Here is a 13,009-nt window from a genome sequence, read left to right on the forward strand (position 1 = left end):
CAACACTAGCATCTAACTGAAATTATTTATGATTTCATGACTGCCCGCTAAACAAAGGGCACTAAAGCTTTAGTGTATAGAACTCTCAGCACATTCAGCTTTTCTTCAGTCCTCCTAGAAATGTCCTCCTAGAAATTAAGCAATGAAGGGTGACCTTTCTTTGGGTGCTGTGGCTTATGTCAGCCCCTTAATGCTTCCTCCAGTGAGCCAATATTTGCTCAATTTACTTTCAGTAACAATCTCAATTTCAATAGCCTCTATTTCTCTCCAAAGATCCTAGATCTTCCTTATGACTTTCCTTATAGAGCGGTTTCACTTGCTTCAGTAAAATGGCTCCCCTAAGCATGAGCTGTGGGATCAGATACAAAACATACCAGACTCACTTCACCCATGACAGAAAGTCAGTCCCCTCTGGGGAGGAATGCCATAGGCGTTTCACAGCTCACAGCAACGCTACACAGCATTTAGAACAAGAAATACCAATACCAAATGTCAACCTTCAATTGACAGTTACAGTCTCACACCCCAGGTTCCATATTTAAGTCTACTTGTGTAGGAGGGTAGGACTGGATGAATCATTCATTGAACTTACTCAGACCTGATTTTTATGGAAACACCCTTTCCTGTAGATCCAATTAGATCATTGAACACTGCCCAGCTTTAAGGGGAACCTAACTTTATGCAATATAGCCCTCCGAGCCTTCTGTCCAGATGTGAGACAATTAATGATAAAATATGTTGAGGTGTCACTGAAGCCTTAAGAGAAGGTAGATAAAAGGATGGGTTTGGAAGACTTCATCATGCTGTTGTGAGACTAAAGAGCCGTGAGGGGGTTCAGTATTTGAATCCTGAATGGGAGGTGCGTTCATTCCAACTGTCCTTTGGTTATTTTTTTTAAAGCGTCTCCTAATGAGATGTTTCTTGGGGCAATGTCACTTAATATCCTTCTAAATGAGGTATTTGAAAGCTTCTCGGCTGGTATTTATATAACTCCATAGCCTTTGTTCAGGCATGTCTTTTATTCTTGTTCTCGAGCCAGGGTCGGCTCCAGCATTTCTGCCGCCCCAAGCAAAAAAAAAAAAAAAGCCGCGATCGGCGGCGGCAATTGGAAAAAAAGAAAAAAAAAAACCCGCAATTGGCGGCGGCAGTTCAGCGGCAGGTCCTTCGCTCCTAGAGGGAGTTGAGGGACCTGCCGCCCCCGAATTGCCGCAGGTGCCACCCCTCTTCCGTGGCCGCCCCAAGCACCTGCTTGTTAAGCTGGTGCCTGGAGCCGGCCCTGTCTTGAGCACAGCCACGATATTTGTTCTTATATGATCACATGGGGAGATAGTTTGCTCTTTTCATTGCCTGTTGTATGGCACCGCATAGCCTTGTCCACGTTTTTGCTTCTCTGTCTGCAGCACGAAAAGTATACTAGCCAACTTCAGATGAGTTTCAAGGGCACCGTGATGAAAAGGGTGGAGCAGCCGGTGGAACATGGTGGTTATACCGAATCCCCGCAAGCAAAACTGGAGAGAGGAGAGAAGAAAGCAATTACAGGTACTTGCTCAGAAACCAGTTAGTCAAGGTTCAAAACAGTCACTTACAATGCATCTTGATTTCTTTGCTGATTCAGAATAGAACTCCAGTAATGCAGGCTACTTTTAGAAGCAATTACAGAGGTCCTCTTTCTAAACTTCTCATTTAAGTATTCTTGTTTCAGACAATGAGCTTGGCTTTCTCTGATGCAGTCTTCAGGAGAAATTTGCCAGTCTGACATTACAAGAGAGCTGTGCTATTGCAATGGTATTTGCAGTGGGATGTGGACAGAGCAGGTCTGGCTAATTCTTGGCACCTGTCTAGTTTATTTTTAATTTCTTACCCGGGAACTGGCGCACGAATGGTGCGAGTGACTCAGCTTGGAAAATGCAAGGCTTCCGTGGATGCGCGCCAACGTGCAGGGGATGGCGGCAGTATTGAATTCACTGCAAAAGCCATTTGTGGTCTTAAGTAACTGCACTTCCTAACGTCATGGGGGGATTGACCTCTGTTGTATTTCGGGATGGGTGGATTGCTGCAGGAAACATAAGGACCATAATGAATGAGGAGTACTTGTGGCACCTTAGAGACTAACAAAGGCACAGAGAACATAGAAAAAAATGGGTGTTGCCATACCAACTCTAACGAGACTAATCAATTAAGGTTGGCTATTATTATTATTTATTGATTAGTCTCGTTAGAGTTGGTATGGCACACCCATTTTTTCATGTTCTCTGTGCATATATATCGTCCTATTGTATTTTCCTCTGCATGCATCCGATGAAGTGGGTTTTAGCCTACGAAAGCTTATGCCGAAATAAATTTGTTAGTCTCTAAGGTGCCACAAGTACTCCTTGTTCTTTTTGCTGATACAGACTAACACGGCTACCACTCTGAAATAAGGATCATAGTGAACCGTTTCAGTTCAGCTGAGCCCCTTCTAATACCTTCTCCCCCACTCCCTTTGTCTGTTGTTCCTGCCCACCCCACCTCTGTGCTCTTCTTCTTCGTGTCTAATCCCAACCAAGATGCCTCCTGCTTCTTCCCTACCCCTATGGTGTTAACAGACATAGCGGCCTCTCTCCATTTACTTTACGTTCATCAGACTTGTGATGCATCCCCTTTAGTGGTGCCCGAAGTGCATTGCTTACCTTTGGAGCTTCAGAGGTGTGAGATGAGCAATGATCAGTGTAATGCACTCTGGTGGCTTGTTGCCTGCCATGCATTCTAGAAGCCCCAAAGTGCCAGGAAAGTTGAAGTAAGCAATAACCTGTGACCTAGCAGAGAGGCTGTCGGACATACTGAATGGGCCCCGTAGACCTGCAAAGGAAGGAGAGGTAGGTGGCAAGAGGGGAGGGGCTGGGGGAGCATTGTGTGGTTAAGGGAGGAGAGTCTGTGCCTGGGTTGCAGGAGAGGGGTGTGTGGATTTGGTACAAAATCTTTGTAGAAGCATCTGTCTATTTAGATACTTGGGTGGATCTGTCACTAGTCCTCGCCAGAATGAATGTGTTGACCTTAATCTTCCATATTGTGTATTGCCCTTGTGAAAATCCCACTAAGCTGGGAGAGTGTATTAAAGCAGCATAGCATTTCTCCTCTGTATTTTCCCCTCTTCTTCACTCTTGCTGTGTGTGTGAAAGTACACATACGTTCCTGCTCCTGACTCATTCTCTGCCCTGCAGAAACCTTTTCCCTGGCGCTTTGCATGTGTCCGTGTGTCACTCTGATTTGTAGTGAATACAGCAGACATGGCACATTCAGCAGACATGGCACATTCCGCCTTGCCTCCTCAAGAATTGTTCACAAGCGCTCAGTTAGAGGGATGGGCTTGGCTGTGATTAGCTGTGACACAGAGGAGGGTGAAAGGAGGTGAACTTTTTATCTCGGCCTTGGGGAAAACTGTCTAGCCCTAGTGTGACATGAGCCAGATTCTTGAAACGAGTTGCAAATATCCAGTTTGTAAGCTCCAAATGTAGTTAATTTACATTTGTCACTTACTGGCTGCCATCTTGGCAGGGAGTATGCAGGCGCTTTCCTACTTTGGTTCTTTTGATCACTTGTCACCTTGCAAAGTATGCAGGGCTTTTTTGTATGGTTTTCCGATTGAACCCATGGAAGGTAGGCAGTTATATTTGGAAATATCTGCAAACGCAGCATCTAATGCGATACCTCGAGCACGGTGACCTACTTTCCCGGTGTGTAACTCTCGCTAACCCATATTTAGTTTTCACTTGCAGGAACAAAACTTAGGCGAATCCATAACGATTCAGATTGCCTAGGAGGGGTGAATTTTAAGGATTGTGTTGCTCGCTCCCACTGCTCAGTGTCCAGGCTGGCAAGAGGCTGAGTGTCATCTGCAAAGTGCTGAGCTGCTGCTAAACCCATTGAAGGAAGTGGGAGTTGAGGGTGCTGAGTAGTTCGAAGGAGGCACTCAGCACTTCGCAGGATGGGACCCAGTGGACCTCACCCACAGCCCACCGAAGTCAATGGAAGGAGCTCGATGGGCTTTGGATCAGGCCCCCCACCCTTTGGAAGATGAACTAGCAGAGCTCATACTTAGCCTGCATCAGAGTTTGACTCATTCACTTTGTCTTCAGTTAGACATGCAGTTTTGCTCTGCGTTTTTGGAGGGTTGGTTTAAAATCATCACGTTCTTACTGCCATTAATGTCTTTCCAGCAAGTGGGCTTACTTAGTGGCGGTGGGAAAGAGGCTTTGGAGAGAGAGAGCCGTTCTGCTAAGCCTGTAGGTATTTAGTAATTTGCTTGTAGCAAATTAAAGCATGATCTGTGGTGACAATGGCCTTTAAAAATCTATATTATAGTTCCACTGGGAGGAAAGGGAGCAAAGAGGCAGGGCTTTTATAGGAGGGGAGGGTTAAAAAAAATGCTAGAGCGGGTTAGGAATGGGGGATGACATTGAAAACAGGGGTCTCAGCTGTGCTTTTCTGTTTATTCTTTCCCATAATACCCAATAAATCTTTCTACTATTAAAAAATGAATCCTTGTGCCTTTTTTAAGTGTATTGCCTTTAAAGTGCAACATATAATCAACCGTTGGAGCTTGCTCCGATAGGATGTTATTGAGGCAAGTAGCTTAAATTAATTGAGGATTAGAAAGTCTAATGAATAAGAAAAGCGGCCACAGGTTGACTAGCTAGTGTTAAAAATAAGCAGTATTAGTTCTCATGCTTTATGGGATAAGCTGATCCCTGGCTGGATTAGGGAGACATAACTCCCCACGTAGATGGTGTTGCACAATTACTTTGCATTATGCAGTTTGAAGACTGTCTCTGGAGCCCTTGCCATTGGCCATGGCATATTGGGCTAGATGGACCATAGGTAGGTTTTGACATGACAACTCCTGTGGTCTCTGTGCATAATTATAGATTGGCTATACAAGGGGTGATGTGTACATCAGCACCCTGCAATCCTTGTGGAGTCTAGAGTGTTGCTATTTGAACACACTATTGTTGTAGCTTAAAAACAGTGTGGTGCATTGTTTTTTTAATTCCTTTAGTATCCCAAACCTTACAGTGTTGGCAGATCAAAATAAGCACTGATGGCTTGATTTTCAGAAGCGTGGCATGCCCAGAGCTCCCATTTGAAATTGGAACCTTTGGAAACAGGGCCATGATTTTTAATTTCCTTTGAATTTTGTGAAACGGTCTGCATACAAGTGACCATTGGTTAACTATACTGCTGTGTGCTGGAGAGGACAGAAGGTCTTGTGCTTGAGGCACTAGATTGGGACTCCGGAGATCTGGTTTCAGTTTCTGCCTCTGCCACAGAGTTCCCCTGGACTAGTCATTTGGGCCTCCATTTCCCATCTGTAAAATGGGGATAATACTTCCTTTGTGTCTGTCTTCTCTGTCTAGATTGGAAGCTCTTCGGGAAAGGGGCTGTCTCTTATCCCCTGTTTGAACAGCGCCTAGAACAATAGGGCTCTGATCTCTACTGGGTCTCAAGGTGCTACCGTAATACAGATAATAATATTGATAAAAGTTTAAACCTACTATTGAAGATGAGGAACTATAACATTTGTAACTGATTTGCTGGTGTGCTTGCTTCTAACAGTTCTGTGTAGTTAAATTGTGGCGTACTGTAAATGAAATGGGCAGCTTTCAAGTCTTGGGGCCAAATCCGTCACTGGAGCAAGCTGGTGCAGCTCATGTGGAGTCAGTGGGAACTGTTGCTGCTTGTGTAGTGGTGGGTTTAGCCCTTTGGCTACTTTCACCCTGAGGTCATGGTAACAGTTGCATTAGAGGATAGGCGAAACCGCCATCTTAGATATGCAACTATCTATATCTCATCTGATCCGGTTTGGGGAACCTACAACACATCAAATACCGACTAAATAATTGATACAAATAAGTTTGGCCATTGCAATGCAAAAACCTCCAATATTAATGTATACTCACATCAGTTACAAGAGACCATGGTATAGGTTTACCTGACTTAAAAAAAAAAAACGTACAGATAAAAATTGCCAAAGATTTCTTTAGTTTTTCCCCCCAGCTAAATTGTAGTCTACTATTAGAAAAAATGATAGAGGTTTTAGGAATTACTTGACTTAAAATATTAACATTGGTTCTTTTCCCTCTCCCTCCCACGCAAGGCCTACTCCTTAATGAACCTGCTATACTACATCTTCTGAAGATGGCAGTTGTGCTCTTAATAATTAATCAAAAAAAGCTTGATTGAGGCAGTGTAGATTTCTGATGCTTTGGTTGTGAATAGGAAGCTTCAAAAACTGGGTATGCTCTCGTCAGCAAAGGAATTTACCATTATTGTCTCTTTTCCCTTTGTAATTTTAACCTTATTTGAGCTACTGGGTAAGTTCCAGCCTTTGGCACTAAACCAGGAGGCTGCCAGGAACCCCATCAGTTATATTATCAAAGAAATGGAACCCTGCCTGTGTAATGTGAGAGCTTTCTCCCGGGAAGCTGTCAGAGTGGCCTCATTAATGCATTGTTTCTTTTTTGCCTTGTTCAGGTGGACTGCATTTTTGGTCCCAACCCTTGTTGCCTTATCACTTTCTGGAAAAGACTACTCGTCCCCCCATTACAGGAGTAAATTGCTGAACAGAACACATGCACATCAGTAGCCTTCTCTGTATGCCACTGTCACCAATAATTCAACATGTATCTAGTTCTGTCATCTACAAGAATAGTTTTCAGACTTTCTGCCTGAATTTCTGAACCAAGAAATATGTTTGAACGAATTGGCATCATCTGGACAGATTGGCATGACATTGGGAGGGGTGGTAATGAGCTGCTATCAATTAGACTGACTGTATATGATTTAAATGACTGAGTAGTTATTTTTCATTTATGCTCCTCATGGCACCAGCAGTTTGGGCAGTTCCCATGTTTCTGTGCATTTCCCAACAGCCCTGTGGGGAAAAAAAGCCGAAAAGCTGTGGATTTAAGGCGACTTATGTCTAAGGTGGTTGGTGTGTATAATAGGGCGGGCAAAATCTTATAATCCATAATTCCCCACAGAATGTAAGAAATTCTCCTTTTGGGGCCAGATCCTCAGTTGGTGTAAACCAGCGTAGCTCTGCTGAAGTCAGTGGATCTATGCAGATTTACATCAGCTGTGGATCTGGCCCTTTGGGTTAGAGTTGAAAGTTAGCAAGCTCCACTCACGTAATATAATTGCTTATTTAAAATCGGGTTTAATTTAGAAGCTAAAATGTGATGGAAAGTTAATGGTTCCTACAATATTTTAGCCAGACATCAAAAGAGAGAAATGCAGTCACCTCCCCCTCCCCTTCTAGCTGTGGATTCCCTACCCAAGGGGAATACCCAGCTGCCCCTCTAGGGCTGCTGGAGCAGCATAAAGCAGCTGGAAAGAGGGGCTGAGGATCCCGCTAGTCAATTTTTGTTTTGTTTTTTGGCTTTTTCCCCCCACTTTTCATTCTGTCTTCACAGATACATATGAACGGCCATACTGGATCAGACCAATGGTCCATCTAGCCTCGTATCCTCTCTTACGACAGTGGCCAATGCCAGCTGCTTCAGAGGGAATGAACCGAACAGGCAATCATCAAGTGATCCATCCTCTATCATCCATGCCCAGCTTCTGGCGATTGGAGGTTTAGTGACTCTCAGAACGTGGGGTTGCATTCCTGACCACCTTGACTAATAGCTATTGATGGACCTATCCTCCAGGAACTTATCTAATTCTTTTTTGAACCCTCTTATAGTTTTGGCCTTCACATCTCCTGGCAGTGAGTTCCACAGTTGACTGTGTGTTATGTGAAGAAGTACTTCCTTTTGTTTGTTTTAAACCTGCTGCCTATTCATTTCATTGGGTGACCCCTGATTTTTGTGTTATGTGAAAGAGTAAATAACACTTCCCTAGTCACTTTCTCCACACTATTCAGATATCTATCATATCCCCCCCTTAAAAGCCATCTCTTTTCCAAACTGAAAAGTCCCAGGCTTTTTAATCTCTCCTAACATGCAAGCTGTTCCATACCCTTAATCATTTTTGTTGCCCTGCTCTGTACCTTTTCCAATTCTAATGTATCTTTTTTGAGATGGGGCAACCAGAACTGCACACGGTATTCAAGATGTGAGCATACCATGAAAACAGTGGCACGATGATATTTTCTGTCTTATTATCTATCCCTTTCCTCATGGTTCCTAACATTCTTTCAGCTTTTTTGACTGCCACTGCACATTGAGTGGATGTTTTCAGAGAACTATCCAGAGTGACTCTTAGATCCCTTTCTTGAGTGTTAACAGATAAATTAGACCCCATCATTTTGTATATATAGTTGGGATTATGTTTTCCAATGTGCATTACTTTATAAATAAATAAATTATTGGAGATATCCTATCTCCTAGAACTGGAAGGGACCTTGAAAGGTCATCAAGTCCAGCCCCCTGCCTTCACTAGCAGGACCAACTACTGATTTTGCCCCAGATCCCTCAGTGGCCCCCTCAAGGATTGAACTCACAACCCTGGGTTTAGCAGGCCAATGCTCAAACCACTGAGCTATCCCTCCCCCCTTTGCATTTATCAACATTGAATTTCATCTTCCATTTTGTTGCCCGGTCCCTCAGTTTTGTGAGATCCCTTTGTAACTCTCTGCAGTCTGCTTTGGACTTAACTACCTTGAGTAGTTTTGTATCCTCTGCAAATTTTGCCATCTCACTGTTTACATCTTTTTCCGGATCATATATGAATATGTTGAACAGTACTTGTCCTTGTACAGACCCATGGGGGACACCACTATTTTATCTCTCTCCAGTTTAAAAACTGACCCTTTATTCCTACCCTTTGCTTCCTGTCTTTTAACCAGTTACTGATCCATGAGAGGACCTTCCCTCTTATCCCATGACTGCTTAATTTCCTTAAGAGCCTTTTGTGAGGGACTCTGTCAAAGGCTTTCTGAAATGGCCCAGGTTAAGCATGCGTGACAAGACCAAGTATTAAATCCAGTGAAATATAGTTTAGAACAGGGATCAGCAATCTTTGGCACGCGGCCCATCAGGGAAATCGGTGGCGGGCTGGGCCGGTTTGTTTACCTGCAGTGTCCACAGGTTAGGCCGATCGCAGCTCCCACTGGCCACAGTTTCCCGTGCCAGGCCAATGGGGGCTGCGGGAAGCGGCAGCCAGCACATCACTCTATATTCACTGGATCCCCCTTGTCCATATACTTGTTCACCCGTCAAAGAATTCTAGTAGATTGGTGAGGCATGATTTCTCTTTACAAAAGCCACATTGACCCTTCCCCAACAGATCATGTTAATCGATGTGTCCGATAATTCTGTTCTTTACTATAGTTTCAACCAAATCCTCCCCTATGGGATGTCCCTGTCCGAACCACATGCTCCTCTTCACCTGTCGGCCTTCCCCCAGCCCTTAGTTTAAAAACTGCTGTATGACCTTTTTAATTTTTGTGTGATAGAAATCCGGTTCCATTTTGGTTTGGCTGGAGCCCATCCTTCCTGTATAGGCTCCCTCTTTCTCAAAAGGTTCCCCAGTTCATAATAAATCCGAACCCCTGCTCCATACAACATTGTCTCATCCACACATTGAGACCCTGCAATTCTGTCAGAACTAAGAGACAACTAAGGGGGATATGATAGAGGTCTATAAAATCATGACTGGTGTGGACTAAGTAAATAAGAAAGTGTTATTTACTCCTTCTCATCACACAAGAACTAGGGGTCACCAAATGAAATTAATAGGCAACAGGTTTAAAACAAACAAAAGGAAATATTTCTTCACACAGCGCACAATCAACTTGTGAAACTCTTTGCCGGAGAATGTTGTGAAGGCCAAGACTTATAACCGGGTTCAAAAAATAACTAGATAAGTTCTTGGAAGATAGGTCCATCAATGGCTATTAGCCAGGATGGGCAGAGATTGAAAACTATGCTCTGAAGTGTCCCTAGCCTCTGTTTGCCAGAATGGGCAACACAGGATGGATCACTTGATGATTACCTGTTCTGTTCATTTCCTCCGAAGCACCTGGCATCAGCTACTGTCGGAAGACAGGTTACTGAGCTACATAGACCCCTGGTCTAACCCAGTATGGCCGTTCTTATGTTCTTAAAGGTTTTGGTCAGTTCTTACTCCTTTTTGAAATGGTTTGCCAGTCCCTATTTGTGATACCTATCGCTTAGCAATTACAATTTATTCATGATGAGAAATCTTCCTCCTTTGAATTTTAAAAGGCCACAGGAGCACTGTGACTGTAGCTTTCTTTTAAACGCTGTGCGGTGAAAGTACATAAAGTAAGTTTTCAACCTCACTTGATCTGTAGTCCTATGAGAGACAATCTGTTTATAATTTCCATACATGAAGAAAAGCCCTTGGGAAGGGCCTGTGGTCAGTAAATGCTGTATTTTTAAAACAAAATTACTATATTTGGACTGTCATTTTCAAAGCCAGCATTCCGGATTTATTAGTTTCTCAATCGGATTTCTTCTAAAATATTCCAAGCGGTGGTTGTTCGGTTTGGGGGAGGGGTTAACTCTTCCTTCAGACATACTTTTTAACTGTATATCCTATTGCTGCCATGGCAATAAGAACTAATTTCCACCCTTTCCACACTAAGCTGGCAAGATAGATCGGTGCAGGGGCAGTCTGACGATTCTTTTCAACAGCTCAGTGTGTGGTTTTAAAGCACAAGTCAAGTAACCGCTGTCTAGGCAGCCGTAACTTGAATATGATGCCATAGAAGAAGTCAGGATTTAAAATAGGTCCAATAATGGACATGCTGATAGCTGCCATTGCTGGAGGCATCTAATGCATAGGTATGAGGGGCTCAAGAGTACAGATATGCATGCTTGCGAAATAGGTATGAACATCTGCTAGCCGAAGTGTGCCATCCACTCTTGGTCCCCACCATGCTGAGAATGACAAATGAAAGCTATTTTACTTGCCTCTTTAAATAAGCAAAGAAAACCTTGTCTCAGGCAAGCTGGGGTGGGGGTGGGTTATAATCTTTACTCTTTACATTACAGTAGCATCCAGAGGCCCTAATCAGGATCAGTTAAAAGTTTTACAAACATATGTGAAGAAATGCCCTGAATACCTAGGACCCATCCTAGGACCCTGATCTTAATTAACTTTCGTGGGGAATTCGCACCATGTGATTCAGCTGACCAATCAAAACTGGCATTGCCAAGACACCTTCCAGAAAACGAGTGATAAACAATAAATGGTAACCGTTTTCCGTGGGGGCGGGGGATATAGAACATTTCTAGAAAGTCTGGTTATGTTCATGCAAATGTTTGAGTTTTTTCCCCATGTGACCAGATTTCATGGGGACAGTGTTTTTGAATGAAACTTTTTGATCAGTTCCATTAGCCATCATTTTCTCATAACAAAGACCTGACGTTGCACTGAGATCTGTTTGAGTGAATCCCTGAAATCGCATAGCGCTTCATTGAATCCCAGTACAGGAGACGTCTGCCTGAGTAGAGGTTACTGCAGGATCAAGGCTAAGTGGCTACCAAGCAACTGTATGAGTTGTGTGAGTTGTACTTTGCACCATATGGATTACATGGTGTTATCCAGCAACTCTAGAACTCTAGGTTTCTTTCACTCTTTGGGGCAGGGACCATCTCTCTCTTTTGCGTGTGCATGTGTGTGGCAGGAGGGCAGATGGCCAGTGCAATGGGGCCGTGGTTATAGAGGCAATTAATCATTCTGCAGGCTCATAACAAGGTTGTGCAGATTTGCTCATGACAATATTTATGTATCAACCTGAAATTCATCCTTATGTATCAACCTGAGAGTCATCTTCTGTAATTCATAAATGCTAATCCAGCTTTTCATTGGATAGTGAGTGAGGGAATGAAGTTTGGTGTATAGTGTGCTCAGCCCATAATGCGTCTGAGGGTATGTCTACACTACCTGCTGGATCAGCGGGTAGTGATCGATCTATTGGGGATCGATGTATTGCGTCTCGTCTAGACGCAATAGATCGATCCCCGAACGCACTCCCTGTCGACTCCAGAACTCCACCAGGGCAAGAGGTGGAAGCGGAGTCGACGGGGGAGCGGCAGCCATTGATCCCGCGCCGCAAGGATGCGAAGCAAGTCAATCTAAGTCGATCTAAGATGTGTCGACTTCAGCTACGCTAGTCTCGTAGCTGAAGTTGCGTATCTTAGATCAATCCACCCCTAAGTGTAGACCAGGCCTAAGTTGCCTTTGGTTACTTTCTGTGGCTTTGTGGGCTGAAGATAGCATGGTGGCCACACAGAGGATCTACTGCCTCTCGCTCTAGTCTTGGGGAAGTAATGGGGCAAAGGATTTCTTCCCATCCCTGCGCTGTATTAGTCTCTTCTTTCCAATATAAACATTGCGTGGTTCGGATCAGCACCAACATTCAGCACAGGTCATTGCTCAGGGTAGGATCCCTGCTTGCCATGGGTTGGAATGAAGGTCGCTGACCGAAATCTGGAGCGTGCCCAGCCGAAACTGGTTTACATGTCAAGAGCTAACACCACTTCCACCCATGTGCCTAGCGAGGAGAGAGAGTCTCCCACGGGACACTGAGAAAGGATTTGTAATGAGGCTCAGCGTGTCCCAGCACTAGGAACCGTGAGATGTGCGCTGGTAGCACCGGCGTAGATGCAGGACCTTGCAGCAGCGTGAGCGTCGTTTCGCAGCGTGGCTGCTCTCTCTCATGCTGAGCTAATGCAAGAGAAGTAACTTGAATGCAGCTCACTTAACTCTGCAGTGAAAAATCACCATAACAGATTGCCAGCCCGTTGGTGTTATTCAGGATTGGGGTTGTAGGCAGGATTTGGCTTTTACAGCAGACTTCCTCTTATTTATACCTCCCTTCACCTTTACTACTTTGTATTTCCATACTGAGTCCAGTTCTGCAATCCATCAAGGACAAAGCTCCCATGATTTTCACCTGGAGGTTTGCATCCAATAGAACTGCAGGATTGGGAACTGTAAGTTTAAAGAGACACAGTTAAATCCTCCTTTAAGACGTCCATGTCTGGAAGAATTT

The 13,009-nt window shown here is 44.1% G+C and overlaps 1 protein-coding gene across 3 annotated transcripts in view; it reads left to right on the plus strand.

Annotated features, from left to right (window-relative positions):
• CEP170B (centrosomal protein 170B) overlaps positions 1-13,009 on the plus strand; it is a 93,007-nt gene that overhangs the window by 33,735 nt on the left and 46,263 nt on the right. For all 3 annotated transcript variants that reach the window (XM_054026055.1, XM_054026052.1, XM_054026054.1), the window contains exon 6: positions 1,401-1,539. In XM_054026055.1, coding sequence (XP_053882030.1) covers positions 1,401-1,539 — 139 coding nt within the window. The remainder of the gene's footprint in view (positions 1-1,400; positions 1,540-13,009) is intronic.

This window comes from Malaclemys terrapin, chromosome 4, assembly GCF_027887155.1.
Source record: "Malaclemys terrapin pileata isolate rMalTer1 chromosome 4, rMalTer1.hap1, whole genome shotgun sequence".
Taxonomy (NCBI): Eukaryota; Metazoa; Chordata; order Testudines; family Emydidae; genus Malaclemys; species Malaclemys terrapin.